Below are 18,104 nucleotides of genomic sequence, written 5' to 3'. Positions count from 1 at the left end.
GGATTGAATTTTACCTTGGTAGATTATCGATTGATTGATTAGGTTGAAGTGATAAAACAATAATAAATAAAATGTCTAGGGAGGCGGGGTCACACATGCAAATTATGTAAATGCTCAAATTAAACATAGGAGTTGATAAATCGTTAATTGTTTAGGCTTAGAGACACCCACCTTACGATATTAGTGTCAACCATAGACCGGGTCCTAGAAAAACTCCCGTCCATGACTAGGTCGTCCTACTACACATACTTAGTTTAATTCAATTCCGTGCCTCTCGACTTTTAGAACGAATGAACGAACTTAATCAATGAATAATGCCTTTAAACAAAGATTAAACGTGACGATGCAAACATGTGATAGAAACAATTAAACGATATTATAACATCCTAGTTTATCATGTTACAAATACTTTTTATGCATTTCCTAGACAAGGTAGACTACTCTAACATGGTAGAAATGTAAATTAAACTAATGATAAATGAAAACATAATGAAAATATGAATAAGAAATTACCTTGCAATTGGAAATGGAAATGGAAATGGAAGAACAAAACTTGTAATAAAATAACTTGAAATGAAACTTTGGAATATAACTTGAATGGAATTTGTATTGAAATGTTTATAACATAAAGTAAATCTAAACTAAGCTAAGCTAATAACCAAACTAATCTAACTACTAAACTTAGAGAGAAATATGAGAAATTGTGTATGTGAATGGTGTGTCCAAAGGTGTGTGAGATTAGCACCCCTTATATAGGAAATAAGGGAGTAAAATTTGTAGAGAAATCACAAAATGACATCCTAAGCACACTCTTAATTTTCCTTCAATTCTTGAGTAATTGCCAAGAGGAATCTCATGCAAATCCTTAATGCCTCTTTAATCACTTGGTTAAATGTGATATTAGCATCCAAAGCTTCACTAAGCATCCAAAGTTTCCACCTTAATTGGACTTCAAATCTTGGGCTTGACTTTGCATAAGACCTTATTTTGCATTTCTCAAATTAATCCATCACTTTATCTATGCGAATCCATGCACATCTTTCATGTTGGTCCATCATCTCTTCTTTAACTTAACTCATGCTTCTAGTATTTGTACTTGAGTAGAATTGGGCTCATTTTAGCTCATTTTCCTACAAAACATGAGAAAACATACAAATGGAACTAGAAAGCAAATATTAGCTCATAAACACTAAAGGTAGTGCATAATACATATAAAATGGAGCTAACTAATGGGGTAAATATGTATAAATTATGGACTTATCATCCTCCTATCACCAATTGGTTTTAGGATGAAACCTCACTTGTTTATGGACCGGTCTCATGCACCAAATTTTATAAGCCCGCTGCGGAGAACTCAATATGATCTCTCCACATATACTCCTAAGAATGTTCTCCGGAGTGGAGTGGTTAGGATAAGAGATTCTTTCTATCACATTTATAAGATGAAAAAAAAAAGAACTGACCACGTGGTAAGTATGTTTTTTGTTTCCTCAAAGAACTAACTAGTAATTTCAGCATAAAAAACTCCTTCCTCCTTCCTATATTATTTAAGCTGATTTAAATATATAAATTGTAAGTTAATCTATACGAGAAAAGTGATTTGAGTGATGAGGATATACAAGGTATGTATCAATGCATATATCCTCATCACATGGTTAAGCTGGCAGAAGCACAAGATGGAATCAAGTTTAATGCTGTAGAATTCATCCTTGGATCGTTTGCGTATGGGACTATGGGGTATAGGGCAAAAGCCTACGACTAAGACCCTGTTGTTTTGGACTTAAAGTCACTTAATTTAAGTTCACTTCAGATCGTATAAGTTCAGTTCAGTTCAGATCAGATCCTATAAGTTCAGTTCAGATCCTATAAGTTCAGTTCAGTTCAGATCCTATAAGTTCAGTTTAGTTCAAATCCTATAAGTTCAGTTCAGATCCTATAAGTTCAGTTCAGTTCAGATCCTATAAGTTCAGTTCAGATCCTATCAATTCAGTTTACAAAAGTTATATACAAAGTATTATTTTTAAAAACCGACGCAAAAACATTTGACATTATTAATTATTCGATACTTATATACATTATTATTTTTAGGGATATTCTACATGGTACCCCTTAACTTTTCGACTTTCTACGTGGTACCCCTACACTTATTAAAACATACATGGTACCCCTAATTATTGTCATTATCACTAAGTGAACCCCTAAACTTTATTTTCCGTCAATTAAACTCAATTTTAGGCATTAAGTGATGACTTGGACGCGTAACCAAGTTTGTTATTTATTATCCCATGACATATGGACTCTATTAGGCTCCATATCCTTCTCAATCCTAATATTTATTGATATATATGGGCTAAAAAAATTTTGACGAAATATTTATTGATCCCACGCCAAATTATCACGTCCAAAGATGGATATTTGAGCCTAATAGAGTCCTTATGTCATGGGATGATAAATGACAAGCTTGGTTACGCGTCCAAGTAATCACGTAACGCCTAAAACTGAGTTTAATTAACGGAAAATAAAGTTTAGGGGTACACTTAGTCATAATGACAACAATTAGGGGTACCATGTATGTTTTAAAAAGGGTAGGGGTACCATGTAGAAAGTCAAAAAATTGAGGGGTACCATGTATAAAAAGGGTAGGGGTACCATGTAGAAAGACAAAACTATCACTCTTCTCATTATTTTTTATCGTAATGTAACAGTAATATAATGAATGAACAAACCAATGTATATAAAGCGGAAAAATGTTATTATCTTACCTTGTGTTTTAGACTATATTTTCTTATCGGTGTTCTCTCTTGGCTGCCCACTAATTTCTTGTAATTTTTTTGTTTAATCTCAATAAAAGTTTGCGTTTATTTTTATAATAATAATAATAATAATAATAATAATAATAATAATAATAATAATAATAATAATATTTAAGTTAAACTAATTTGAGTTAATTTAAATTCGGATCGTGTAAGTTCAGTCTGATCCTATAAGTTCAGTTCATATCCTATAAGTTCAGTTCATTTCAGATCCTATAAGTTCAGTTCAGTTCAGTTCAGATCCTATAATGTAACGCCCCGTAAATTTCGGACCGTTAATATATTTCGAAAATAATTAATTAATCAAGTAAAATTTGACAATAATGTATTCAAAGTAAAAATAATTCAAAGAAATATAATTTTATTATATTTTGAAGAAAAGTATTTATTTTGATAGTTTTGAAATGTTTAAAAATAGTTTAAACCATGTAAAATCTTTTATTTCGAAATAAGGGCGTATCGGGGGGAAAATGACAATTCATTTGAACGTTGGGTAAACGAATTTGGAAATGGGTCGTATGAATACTCAATTTTATTGTAATCTCGTGTTTAAAGACTTTGGTCTTGACGGAATTTGCGTTTGACTTACGGATTTAATTATTATTGAAACGAGTCAAAACCGACTCGTAAAAATCCCGACTAAAAATCCCGCACTTTCCTTTTCTCCTTTCCTTTCTCCTTTCACGCGCACCACCCCTCCCCCTATTCTTTCTTTTTCTGATTTTGTTCCTATCATCATCATCAACATCTTACAAAAACACAAAAACACCATTTATATAAAATCAAGCCAAAAATCGACATAACTCACTCGTTTCTTATCCGTTTTTCGCATAATTTACCTTTCCGGAATCCCCTCGCCGAGATCTACGACTTAGTATGTTCTAATTTCAGTTTTCATTAAGTTATTTTAAGACCAATTTTCGGAAATTCGGTATTTTTGCTTAATTATTGTGTTTTAATTGTTTATTTAGGTGAAGGATTGGAAGACGAGTTCGGGGACTCGTATATTGTAGAGGATAGCGGCTAGTGTCGTTAGGGTTTGGGTTTTCAAGGTGTTAATTGCTCTTTTTCTAGCTTAAGGTAACATATTTCGAGTTACTCGACGGATTATCGTCACAATCTTTGTTGTTTTGGATGTTTTGTGATTTTTGGTTTAAGTAATAATTTTCACATGTTAAAATATGGTTGCATGCATGCTTAATTTAAGCCTTTTGGTTAGTTTAAGTTAGGATATTAGTAATGGAACGATTAATTAATGATTGGATGATGTTAAAACGAGTTAAAATGAAGAAAAAACGGAAAATTAAGAGGTATAGGGTGACGGGCAGCAGGGCGGCAGGCCGTGGCAGGCCCGTGGCAGGCCCACGGCTAGCCCACGGTTGGCCCGGGTCGGTCCGTGCTTGTTTCGCGGGTTTTCGTACAATCTTGGTCTTTTCGGGTTAATTAATAATAGAATAGTATAAGTAACAAATGGTAGTATTTTGAATTGAAGCACACTAGTAACAAAAATTATGTTAATGGAAAAATTGTGCTTATATTAATAGTTATCACATGTTAGGATAGTTTACAAAATGAATTTGTAAATAATAGGCTCAGAATGAATTGTATAGGGATAATTGTAATGCTTTGTTGATTGTGCCGAAACCTGAGCCTTAGTCCTTTTGACTGATGCGATGTCAGTTAATTGAGTGATTGGTCAGCCGCAATTTGACCCGTACCTGTCGCAGGGCTGGGGTTGCGGGTAAAAATTCGGTTGAATGATTTAGATAATCGGCCTTTTTCTTGTTTTAGGCCATTTATTATATCTCTATTTCACATGTGTAGTTAGTTGAATTTAAATAGCTTCTTATTTAGTTAGTTGAATTTAAATAGCTTCTTATTTTGTAGTAATGGCCCTAGTTTCCCCTGAAGCCTTAAATATTGTTAGAATTGTTAGGATTGGAAATTAGTATTGAGTACTTATTGAGGAACTGTTGGATTGTATGCTGTATATAGCCTTTCACATGATAGAATATTAGATTTTATGTTGGTAAGTAGGACTTTTTGCCCTCTTATGGTTAAGTGGGTGTCTTAAATGACTTGTGTGGTGAGTCTTGTGTGGTGTGGGCTAAAGTATTCAAGCTGGGACTAGCTGGGACTAGGTCCTAGGTGAGTATTTCGGTCTTCATCATAGATAGGTCTTTATAGTCTCTGACGAGTATATGTTCACTGCTTGATAGCCTTTGTGTTCCTGACTAGTGGATTTATATCCAAGTTGGGGCATGACCTCAGGTACTTATTTTGATAGTATGGGGTCAGCTTAAGTACTAGCCAACCCTTCGGTGGTGTCCTTAGGGTACTCACTTCACTTTGTTTTAAAAAAAAAAGGTTGTGGGTCTTGGGTGCGGTGGTGTGTATCCGCATGTGTAGGTCTGCGCAGATTTTAGGCTAGGGTTGTGTTGTCTCTTGGCCATGTTTTCTTAATAGTAACCGCTAAGCCAAGATACCGGTTCGATTACCTTCCCTACCTCGTGGTATAGACTCGAGTTACAAAGTGACTATTGACGGGACTAAGAACTTATGCCTGTCTTTGATATATTGCCCTTTCTTGTTTGATGATTCTATGAATCATAGAGGGTGAGATGCAAGCCGGCTATGGTTGATAGAGTTTGGATTACAATTTGTTATATGATTCACATGATAGTTAGTTTGGTCAGTTTAGGGGTCATTTGTTAGAATACATGATAAGTAAATGGTTTATCAAATTGTTTACATGTTACATTACATGTTACATTAATTTTGACGATTCGTGGCTGGGAGGACTCGAAGTTACTCCCCACTGAATTGTGGCTTTCGTGTTTGTATAAAATGCGATTGACAGGTTGTTGATGCTTAGTTGGGGTCACAGACGAGCTAGTGAGCAAGGAACCTTGGACCTAGTTTTTGGCTATTATTATAGTAAACCTTTTATCTTTTGGTTTGTATATTATTTGAAGGGACATATGTCTCCCTTTTTCTATTTTGGGTTTGTATCATTCTACTTTCTATTTAGCTATGGCATGTAAATTAGGTTATCAGTTGTTGCAGGGTTTTTGACACTCTTCTTGAGTTGGAATTGGTTGTGAATGGTTTAGTTAGAAATTTTTTTGAAATTGCAGGTTTTTGGACTAGTTGAACCATTTACAAACATATCCTACCAGTTTTTCCGTAGAAATTACGTATATAACTAAGGCTAGATTTAAGGGTGTCACATATAAGTTCAGTTCAGATCCAATAAGTTCAGTTCAATTTAGATCCTATAAGTTTGATTCGATTCGAGATCCTATAAGTTGATTGATTCGGTTCAAATCCTATAAGTTGATTCGAGATCGATCCGTTTTCCAAAAAAAAAACAGGCCTAACAATTTTGTAACTAGTAATGTAAAATAAGTAAAATGTACAAGACAAGTAGACAACAAGCCCGACTAGCTCAGCTTGTAGAGCGCAAGGCTCTTAACCTTGTGATCTACAGGGTATTTTATTTTATTTTTTATTTTTATTTTTTTTCCTTGCGTAAACGTTTGAGTACATACATTTTCCCTTGTTCTTGGACAATGTATCGTCTTAAATAGGTAAACGAAAGAATTTCACGTCCACATAACAAAATCTTTAGGCTATCATTTTGCTTCTTTGTCCAATGAAAACATACATTTCATTTGCCACGATAAGTGACAAATCTTGGACATAATTTTATGGTTTAATAATAACAAAATCTTTAGAAATGTGGAACTAATAATAGTATAGCACATATAGTTTGATTGCATATAAAAAATAACCCTAATTGGTTCAAATTAGGCGATGAAACGGTAGAAGATAAAAAAACTATTCCGTCTCTAAATCAGAATAATAATAAAATTATTAATAATTTGATCAACTTTTCACGTTTTTACAAATTACTTTATTTGTTTTAGCTCTATAACCAAATCAAAGTCTTTAAAATTAGTTTCTTATTCTTACTCGTGTAACTTCAGCACAAGATATGAAATCACTCAGCTTGTCTATGAATTGATAACTCTTCAAACCAAAGAACATTTTCTTCCAAGTTCCAATCAAGAAGAATTAAAATATCAACTCGATCACTCAGCAACCCTCAATCACTAGCATAAACTATATTTCATCTCTATATCGACCGATCAAAGTTTAAGTAAGCGTGACTTTAAAATTTCAAATCAAAATTTTGAAAATTATTTATTCTCACTCTTTTATTTCAGCCCAAATATTAATATACGAAAATATCAAATAACTTTAAAACCTTCTTTCATCTGCATAAATCTTCCGTCTATCCGATTGTTGGGTTGTGTTATAATTATACCCACTTATTATAAATGGGCATAAACTTTCAGTTTATAATCCCTTAAATTTTAAATCCCGTCTATCCCACAATGACAAAATCGGCCCCTCTAAACACCTACATATATCATACATGTACCACATGGACATGATTATATAATTTGCAAGGGACCGTTTGCATGAGATCTTAAACCGAATGTTAACGATGTACTTTTGATGGTTGCTGTCGACTTGTCGAAGCAATTAACTAATTATAAATACTTGGCAAAATCAATACTTCATTCCTCTATTCTAAACTTGTTTACAATGTAGGTCTTGTTTTAGACGATCTTGATTATTTTTCTTATTCTAAATAATCTTTGTACTTGAGAAAATCAATATTCCCTCCTATAGTTAAAACAAGGGCCGGAACTAAGCTGAGTCCGCTCGACAAGTCTTCGGAATTGATTTGATCAATGCTCGGCTCAGCCCAAACATACAAAGGCTTGACTAGGAAGTCATTTTTTTTTTAAATTACTTGTTTATTAATAATATTTACTTAAACAATATGAATTTCAGATAAATTGATTAAATATTAGTTTCAGAAATGTTACTTAAAACCAATAAACTGAAAAATATTACTCTGTAATTTGAATTGGAATTTTTAGCTTAAATATTAAGTTAGAATTAAAATAATGCTCGAAAAAATGATATTTAAACAGCTCGGACTCCTAAAATATTATATGAGCCAGTCGCGAGCCTTGAATTCAAGAGTTTGAATTCAGGCTCAAACTCGATTTTTACAATTTGAGCAGAGTTCAATCATAGATGAGCTCGAGCTCGGCTTGGCTTGACTTGTTTACGCTCCGAGTTCTACTTTTACCAATTCCAAGCTATCCATGCATTTGTTTTCATGGTAAGTCTTGCATAAGACGGTCTTGATTATTTTCTCTATTGTAAATAGTCTTTATCTTCTCCCTTTTTCACTTCCTTCCATTTTTTTATTGGATCGACTCGGTTCACACGATCACCAAACAATGAGTTAGCACAATATTTTGAAATGCTATCTCCCACTTGCATTTTTTAAAAGAATCATTACTCGTTTTCAGCTTATAACGGATAATGGTCGTCTTCAATCAGATGGACTGATGAATATGCAAAGATAAAGTCAGAAGTCAGAAGTCAGAACATAGTAAATTTCACAGATCGAATTCAAAGCGGTTAAAGAATGCAGGTTTTAGAAGGTCAAACACTCAAACTATATTTGTCGTTTGAGGTCTGTACACTCTTTTTCACCATGATCAATGTAGTCAGAGTTTCTTTCATTTGTGTTTCTTTTAGTTGCAATTTTCGACTTCTAGTTTCTTTTAAAACGAATTTTTCCGTCTTAAAGGCAAAATGAATTGAATACGTTAAAATAAAAGAAAAATAAAATGCCTATAAAGTATGACAAAATATTCATCTTATCTATGAAAATTAATATTTACTTAATTCATCTTAAACATTAGACGAATAATTTAATTTTATTTTAAACGAGTCTTTTTTTTTGTGTAGAGATGAGGTCAACAACTCAACATGCAAACAATGTCGTTAATGGTACAAGCAATGTAAAATTTTTACCTAGGAAAAGCAATCTCAAATTGATGTTTTGAGTTCAGTTAAATTTTACTTTGATTCATTGAGATTTTATTAATTTTACTTTGGCAATTTTGGTTCAAGTTAATCTCTTTTATTTATGTTGCGCAGCTTAAGTCATAAGATAATTATTTACTCATATATGTTAAGTTTAAATTAGACTTTATGTAATCAAAATAATAATAAAACGTATAAAGCTAAACTATTTGTAGGATTAAATGTAATGTAAAGTTTCAAATATTTCTTCGTATAAAGCTATATAAACTTATCGAAAACTAACAAGTATATGATAATAAGATGTATTCAAATATTCATATAAAACCACACAGGTCAAATCTTAATCAACCACATAATTATATATCTACAATAAAAAATACAAAGTGTATTTTAATATGATTTCACATATATCCTTTACTATAATGTATATAAAAAATGATAGATCGGCATTATACATTATTATCGAGGTTGATTTCAGTATCATATATCACGCGAAATTATACTCTACAAAGTATAAAATTTGTGATAATGTAATATGCTTAATTATATAAGTATGGGGGTGTTGGGCTAACAAGTAACAACAGTCACAACCTTATATTGTAATAATAAATAAATATGTGGACAACAAGCCCGTCTAGCTCAGTTGGTAGAGCGCAAGGCTCTTAACCTTGTGGTCGTGGGTTCGAGCCCCACGGTGGGCGTTCATTTCTATTTTTTGTTCCATATTTTTTTTTCCTACTCGTAGTTGCTTACGTAAACGTTTGAGGTACATACATTCCCCCTTGTTCTTGGACAATGTATCGGCTTAAATAGGTAAACGAAAGAATTTCACGTCCACATAACAAAATCTTTAGGCTATCATTTTGCTTCTTTGTCCAATGAAAACATACATTTCATTTGCCACGATAAGTGACAAATCTTGGGACATAATTTTATGGTTTAATAATAACAAAATCTTTAGAAATGTGGAACTAATATTAATATAGCACATAGTTTGATTGCAAATGAAAAATAAACCATAGTTGGTTCAAATTAGGCGATGAAACGGTAGGAGATAAAATCTATTCCGTCTCTAAAGAATAGTAATAAAAAAATATTAATAATTTGAGCAACTTGTCACGATTTTTCAAATTACTTTATTGTTTCTCTAACTTATCTGTCCATTTTTCAAACTTTATTTTAGCTCTATACTGTATGTATAACCATAAGATCTCAAATCAAAATCTTGAAAGTTAGTTTCTTATTCGCTTACTCGTATAATTTCAGCACAAAATATGAAATCACTCAATTCGTCTATAAATTAATCTCTTCAAACCAAAGAACATTTTCTTCCAATCAAGAAGAATTAAAATATCAAGTAACTCAGCGACCTTCAATCACCAGCATAAACTAATATTTCATCTGATATGTCGATCGATCAAAGTTTAAGTGTAACTTTAAGATTTCAAATCAAAATTTTGAAAATTATTTATTCTCACTCTTTTATTTCAGCACAAATATCAGTATACTAAAGTATCAAATAACTTTAAGACCTTTATTCATCTGCATAAATCTCCAGTCTATCTGGTTGTTGATTTGAGTTATAATTATACCCACCTATTGTAAAGGGGTATAAACTTTCAGTCTATAATCCCTTAAACTTTAAATCCCGTCTCCCCCGCCATGACAAAATCCGCCCCTCTAAACACCTACATGGCTACATATATCATAGATGTACCACATGGACATGACCATAGGCCAAACAATTCTTTAGCAAGCTTATCAATCTTCTTAATTGTAATTTGTAAGGGAACTTTAGCATGAGAACAAAGAGGGACCCTAAGGAGTTAAGTATGAAATATTGATTTTAGGTCACAAAATTAATGGTCCATAAAATTGCGTGCAAACAAACGCATACTAACTTGTCAAAATTACTTGTACATCATCCTACTTGGATCACCACGACTTCTTGCCAACCTTATTTCTAATCTCACAATTATATTGTTGCCCATAATCTTCTTTATTCATTATTATTGTGTTGTGTGTCCCTTCAATAATCTTTTACAATCTGTCATTCTTTGGCCTCTTTTGATATATTTTATTGTTCTTTTGTTCTCTTCCAGTCAATCCTTTCATGATTTAATGTTTTTGGTATTTATTTATTAATTATGATAAATAGATTAAAGTGGTATGTGTAGGTATCCAATTAATGTACAACTTATATTACGGAATTGAAATTCGACTGAGTTTTTTTTTTTTTGGTGTAAAGGGAGTTATAAGGGTGATTCTAATGCTGACGGAATTTGAACCATGGTCATGAATATCACACCATCACCTCTTACGACTTTATCAACTAAGTTAGCATCTGCAATTTGATATAGTTTATAATGCGTATTTTATATCGTGCACCAACTTACCATCGGTATGCTTCCATTGATGATCATAAGGTGGTCATTTAGCTAATCATAACTACTCGTACTTAAGTAAGGCGGTTCACAATTATACATACATTTTATTGTGAAAAGTAAATCCTAATTGGCTTAAATAGTGCTAAACCATGAAGGTGGGTTTGGTTTACACATTTACACACCTAGACCCTATTCTTTTAGGCTGAATGGAGCTACACTAAACTGAATTAAGATGAACTGAGTTAAACTAAATCAAAGTTTGCTAAGATGAATAGAACTGAAATTGTGGGATGATTTTATGGCATTGGTATAACCATCTTAATCTAAATTGTGGGTTTAGATTAATCTAAGATGAATGGAGTTGCACTGAACTAAAAGTGGATTTGGGTTACACAATTATGGCATTAGTATAACAGTCTTAATCAAAATTGTGAGAATTTTTTATACAAGACATATATAGTAAGCTCAATCAATTGGTCGACCATTATTAATAATTCACAAATATTAGATTTTTTGGGTTTATCAATTTTGGTTTTATACAATGGAAGGTTAAATGTCACACGGTTGGAGATAAGAGGTCCCTTAAGCATGCAATACAAAGATAAAATGCCAAAAAGAATACACGACCTTAATGTGTTTGAAGTTGGACTTTTGTATTAGTTAGAATTGCTATATCGTTTTCAATTTTATATTTTTTCGAGTCAATGATAATATCGGCTCCTAAGCATGCATGTGGGTATTGATGGCTTTAGATACATATATATCGTGGTTTGGTCTCTCTTTGTGGGCATTATTGAGCTATGGACCTATGGTTATCAAGAATGAAGGGGATAAAGAATTCTATGGCCATAAAAGGCTCGAGTCTTAACCTTTAACCTCGTATTAGAGAAATAATATTACGCGATAAGTAATTTTATACAGAGTAGTATAGTACTCCATACATTATCTGGCAGGAACCCTAGGTCTAAAATATTTCTATGAGATACATAAAAATATGCAGATTTCAACTAGCCTAATTCGTAGTCTTGAGAGGTAATAATATTCATGACCTACGTTCAAACCCTGTCAGCATTAAAATTGCCAAAATTACAACTCCTTTTACACAAAAAAACATAGAAAAAAATATTTATCTCATAATACTATTTCTCTAATAGCTTGCTTGCATTTAAATAAGAGATTTTATGACAATAATTTACCGTATATGTTTAACTATATTCGAATTTAGAAGTTTAAACAACTCATATAAGTCCGGTTAATTATAAAGTGTGATCCTCTCCTTATTGAGTGGTTATTAATTTATTATGCATCTCTTGATGAAATTATTTAGACCTAATATGTTCATATATAGTCAATGCAAGAATACATTTTTTGACTGGAATTATTCATTTGGACTCTTAACACCTCTATTGGAGGTAATGTAAAACATTGTTAACAATTTTGAACCTATATAACAGAACATGCTAAAACATATACTCGAGTACATAATCATCAATTTCAATCATCATAATCAAATGGTAGGCACTGTCATCGTACAAATTCAAATAATGAGGTACATACAATTTTTAATATCACCTGTCCTACCTCCATAATCTATCGAAAAGCAATACGATCATAATTTACACCTTCCGTCCCGATCATTTGTTCACCTATTTTATTTTGAAGTGTCTCAGTCAATTGTTTACCTTTTTATTTTAGGAATCTCTTTAGACAGTTTGATCTTCCACAATCTACACAATTAATTTGATCTATTTATCATCTAATAATATCTTGGTCTTGTGCCAAAATCAAAAGGTAAACAATAACCTGGACGGAGGATTAGTTGATACCATTGTTAAGGCATACAACTTACAAAAGTGAAACATGATATAGTAAATTATTATCTAGTGCATCATCTCACTTTATTTCCGTTTATATGAAAAATAAGACAAATTTTCAGCTTTAAGTATAACGAAAATACTAAATCTCGAAAATATATGACATAACTAAGATAATATTGTAATTTAGTTGGATACTTTAGATCCAAGTATCCAACCAGATGAGATTACAAAACTCGAGCTAGATTTGTTTTGACCCTAGCCAAAACAAAGTCTCTCTCACTTTTGATCTGAGTTCAACCCAAACCCGAACCTTGAAAAGCCGGTTTTATATCCACCAAGTCTTACAACCCCAGTTGCAAAACTACAACCACTAATTTTTCCTTTCCCCTTCAACTTTCCTCAAGAGTATAACATATGATATACTCCATTATAGGACTACTTAATTATTATAACAATCATATCATAAGACAAGCAAGCAAGCAAAATAGTGAATAATAATGAAGTTAAGGATTATGAAAGATGTCAACGCAAAGCTGTCATGATCTTTTTGAATGTGAGCACACAACATCATCTTTATTTCACATGATACCCTTAACCCTTTGGCCTTTGACATGACATCACTTGAACAGTTTCTTAACCTTTTTACAAACTGTATATGTAAACTAGTCACACCTGAATGTTTCTCAGTTTCTCTTACTTTACGGGTAAGTCTCTTGTAAAACGGTTTACAATAAAACATTATGAAGTTATACACAAAACCTTGATGCCCTTATTATGAAAAGCGAAAGTGGTGGAAGTTATATTAGTGGAGGTATTTAAGTAAAATATCAGTTGATTTTACAATAACATTTGTATAAAACGGATTTAGACAGGAATTACTGTTCCTTTACATTGCATTATTTTTCTTTCTTTTTTTAATTTTTATTCTTTGTTTATTATGATCATTGTTTTGAAAGTACATTCTTACAAATTGCATTATTGAATTGTGTAGTCACTTCTAAGAAAATTTGTTATGTAAATACAACAATGTAATAACAAAATTTTATGGACCTACGTTTGCTGTTCATGATACTTTTGTTTACATAAAAATAAGGAGTCATAGTACTTATCTATATATGCAAATGGAATATTATTGTTCATCTTTGAAATTTCCCCAATTATTAATGGCAAATGATGGAGTAACAAATTTGAGCTTATAAGTTGTAACACCGAGTTGTACTTGTCTGAATAATCAAAATTGTTTAGGATACATCGATCACATTTTAAAATAGTATAATCGATATTTATGGTGAGTCGGTATAGATCATACATTAACAAATGACAAATGACAAATGATATAAAATAACAAAAAAAAGTCTCAAATCAATACTTGTCATGAGTTCATTACCCAAATGAAAATTTAAGTTAAATTAATAGTTTATTTACACGGTGGATGATGATGCTATGATCTTATAGAGAATTACAACGGTATTGCTAAGTCGCTAGCATTTTCGTCATTCATTATCAATTAAACTAAAAAATTCTACTCCGTACTTGCAATGAAAACTATGAAAGATTATTGAATAATATTGCATTATTTGACCTTACAATAATGTAATATAGTTTGAAAAATGATTGGATCATTAATAATAAAACATCGTGCATAAGAAGCCTAAAACTTGCCATCTCCAATTAGAGAAAAGAACATAATTTAAAATCTATGAATTGCTATAATAAATTACTATGCATAATTTAAGGAAAAAACCCGAAAGTCATATATACAATTATTATTATTTTTATTAATAAGGAGGAAAACAAAATCAGTTGTACCATAATTTGTTGGATCTAAACTATGAATAAAGCACATAGAAAGTAGTGGGACACAACGCCCTTAGATTAGCAACTTACCTACAAACCCAATAAAGTGGCACCTCTCAATTCCCACTCAATTTCAATAACCCCTACATTTCTAAACCAATAACACACATATTTGCATGTTATGGTCTAATTACTAATTAGTGATCACTTTGTTTTGATCATCAATCGAGTTATTTGTTTATTTACTCCATTTTAAAAGGTTTAATTTATCCGATTATTTACTTTTATACTTTGGAAATGTATTAAACATATGTATACATGTATATATATCTGCTTTAAACAAAAATTTATAAAAAAAGATATAACACCATGCATGCATCAAATACTTTGGAAGTTCAATACTAACATACTCAAGTTTTATCAATATATACTAATACTTTGGAAGTTCAATACTAACATGATAAGACTATGCTCTATTTTTGTTGGATTTAATTTTATTTCCATCCATATTCTATAGACTATTTCACACAGTTATAATTTGATAAATTCTGTTTCGTTTATCAAAGTTAACAAGAATGCTATTAATTTCAATACTACTTAGTGGCGGATTTAGGAGGCTAGCTAGCAGAGTAGCAGGAACGCTCGCCAAGGAAAATTTGCAAGTTTTAGTTAAAATGTTCAATGTTTTTTCAAGTTTTCATTATGTCATTAGTTGTTCGCCTGTGCTGAGATCCCCCTCCAAACAAACTAAAAATCTTGACTTCCCTAAGGATACTAATCTATCCCGGTCAATAATTATCATTATTTAATAATTTCTCGAGTATTTCAAATAATAATAACTATTGACATTGTGGAGGAATATCATATTATCATCAACTACTCTTGCTATAGACCAATATATCCGATCCGTCTATAGTTAAAGACGGGTCAAATAGCTTGAAAGTTGTGATATTCTTTGCCTCCACCACCCCACTTGTTGCTTATTTTATTAGGAATATGGTATTGTATTTGATCTGTCTTTAGTTATAGACGGATATATGTCGTCTATAATGAAATTTTGTGTATTATCAATTTATCGTGTACCAACTAGCACCATCTTATGTCCACCCCTATAAAATAGGTTGCTCCAAGTCTCCAAACATTGAATACACACCATATAATCATATCATATAAACTCTCATATACTAATGCAATATATGTGTCTCTCATTTCCTTGTATCTCCACCCTCCTTTGAAACAACACTACTACTAGTATTAGTACATACTACTACTCTTCCTCTTAAACTTGCACCCACCTCATTTACTCCCATACCATACACACACATACTCTCCCTTCCTTCATTCTCTCCACAACTCAATAACTCTACTCAACCACCAAAATAGTATTATTCCTCCTCAAACAACATTCAATAAATAAACTCAATAATAATACAACTATGGAGAGCCCTTCAAGAGCTCTTACACTATCTCCACCACGGACTCGTATTAGTACTGACTCAGCTAACTCGCCTGAGTTCGAGTTTTGGAATACCAACTGTAATAACCCGGGTTTAATCACCACTAGTCCTCTTCATTCCGCTGATGAGCTTTTCTCTGATGGGTTCATTCTTCCGCTGTGTTCTATTTCTAAACCGGGTTTATGTGATTTTGTAGGGGATACTGAACCGGGTTCACGTGATTTAGTAGCGGAGATTGAACCGGGTTCACGTGATTTAGTAGCGGAGACTGAACCGGGTTCACGTGATTTAGTAGCGGAGACTGAACCGGGTTCGAGTGTGGGTTCGAGTGAACCGTCGGCTCATATTACGTCAAATGGTGGTTTAATTCTTACTGCGTCAAAACGGTGGAAGGAGATTTTTAAGCGAGGTAGTAGTAATAGTAATAGTAATGGTAATGAAGTCGATGGAAATAAAATCGAGAAAAATGATAAGAAGAAAGAAAAAGATAGGAAGAAGAATAGCGGTTCAGGTTTGGGTTCGGGGTCGACAGAGTTGAATATAAATATATGGCCATTTTCAAGGAGCCGGTCTGCAGGGAATAATACAACCCGGTCTAATAAATCGGCATCATCGAACCGGAAAGTGAGCAGTGCGCCGTGCTCCAGGAGCAATTCCTCAGGGGAGTCTAAGTCGTTGAGGAGGGCTTGGCCTAGTAGCCCGGGTCGGGCTGGTGTTCATTTGGGCCGGGCCAGCCCGGTTTGGCAAGTGAAGAGGGCTGGGCCGGGTAACCGGGCTTCACCAGGTGGTGGGGGAGGGAAGGTTGCTTCAAAGGTGAAGGTGCCGGTGTGTATCGGGTATCGACAACATTTGAGTTGTCGTAGCGGCGAGAGCGGTGTGGCCGTTGACGGCGGTGGGAGTAGTGGAAGTGGAGTGAAGGGCGGTGGCGGGAATGGTAGTTTGTTTGGTTTTCGAGGGTTGTTTAGTAAAAAGCTTACCGATGCCTTAACCGTTTAGGTGGTATCAAGTCTCGATATCACCCTTTTACTTGCAAGAATATATATGTATCCTACATTCCAAGGTAACAAGGAAAGGGATTTTGGTGCACTCTACAAAGTCTACTACATAGGACGATGGATGGAATCGAGATCTTGTAGTATGATGACGTTATTTCATTTTTCATTTAGACATCTAAGTATAAATCGAGTAGTCAATTAAGATTTTATTCTATTTTATGTTACTATTATGTGTTTTTGTATATACCTTATGTTGGTACAAATCGTACTATATGAATATATGATACACAATGTTCTATTGCTCATAATATCATTTGTTGTTTCGAGAATTAAGTAATCAGTACGTTTTGTTTAGGATCGTCTTAACTTAAGACATGTTACTAACCAAGAACTTTTGTTAAGTCAATATATTGACATCATTGTTGTGTCATTGTAAATAACTTAGAGTTATAATGTTTGACTTTATGAAAATTAAATGCATTTAAGTTTGACTTGGAGACTAGAGTGTAATAGTTGCATCTTGCATGTAGATGGCTTTGCTTGAGACTTTAGTGTAATGTCATGTGGTCTCTTAACTATAAATTGTACTATATAATATTGACTAGATATTCAAGAATATATAGTGATTAAATCATTTGTATATAGTACATGTGGTGGTGGTGACTAGTTAGCTAAATAACATGCAATGTCCTAAGAATTGACATGGTTGTGTTCAATCATGTAATTTGATTAGTTATTTGTCCCTTTTAGCTTTGTTTGATGAGTGAACAAAGGGTTTCAATTGAATACAAGTAACACTAACTTAAGGTTACTTCTCTCACACTACAAGAAATACGTGGATTTAAAAGCTGGAAGTTAGAATCATAACAATGAAACCATCAGAACGATCGCAAAAACTTTGGAATCAACATCAACCATT

At 32.7% G+C, this 18,104-nt stretch overlaps 1 protein-coding gene, 1 long non-coding RNA gene and 1 other non-coding gene across 3 annotated transcripts; all 3 read left to right on the top strand.

Moving 5' to 3' along the window:
• Nucleotides 1–3,530: 3,530 nt before the first annotated feature.
• On the top strand, nt 3,531–5,892 carry LOC141593974 (uncharacterized). Its single transcript, XR_012521971.1, has 3 exons — nt 3,531–3,687; nt 3,785–3,893; nt 5,674–5,892. It is a non-coding gene; the product is annotated as an uncharacterized LOC141593974 (long non-coding RNA).
• A 3,468-nt stretch (nt 5,893–9,360) lies between these two features.
• Nucleotides 9,361–9,433, top strand: TRNAK-CUU (transfer RNA lysine (anticodon CUU)). The gene has a single exon. It is a non-coding gene; the product is annotated as a tRNA-Lys (tRNA).
• A 6,449-nt stretch (nt 9,434–15,882) lies between these two features.
• LOC141595934 (uncharacterized) lies at nt 15,883–17,519 on the top strand. The gene has a single exon (XM_074415896.1). It carries the CDS (start codon nt 16,170–16,172, stop codon nt 17,184–17,186), a length of 1,017 nt encoding a protein of 338 aa, XP_074271997.1. The 5' UTR covers nt 15,883–16,169; the 3' UTR covers nt 17,187–17,519.
• Nucleotides 17,520–18,104: the final 585 nt, after the last annotated feature.

Source organism: Silene latifolia, chromosome 8, assembly GCF_048544455.1.
Source record: "Silene latifolia isolate original U9 population chromosome 8, ASM4854445v1, whole genome shotgun sequence".
Lineage (NCBI taxonomy): Eukaryota > Viridiplantae > Streptophyta > Magnoliopsida > Caryophyllales > Caryophyllaceae > Silene > Silene latifolia.
This window is presented reverse-complemented; position numbering and strand designations above follow the sequence as displayed.

What these genes read in the sequence shown, in the direction of transcription:
- LOC141595934 (XM_074415896.1), top strand. Translation starts at nt 16,170, where the DNA reads ATGGAGAGCCCTTCAAGAGCTCTTACACTATCTCCACCACGGACTCGT.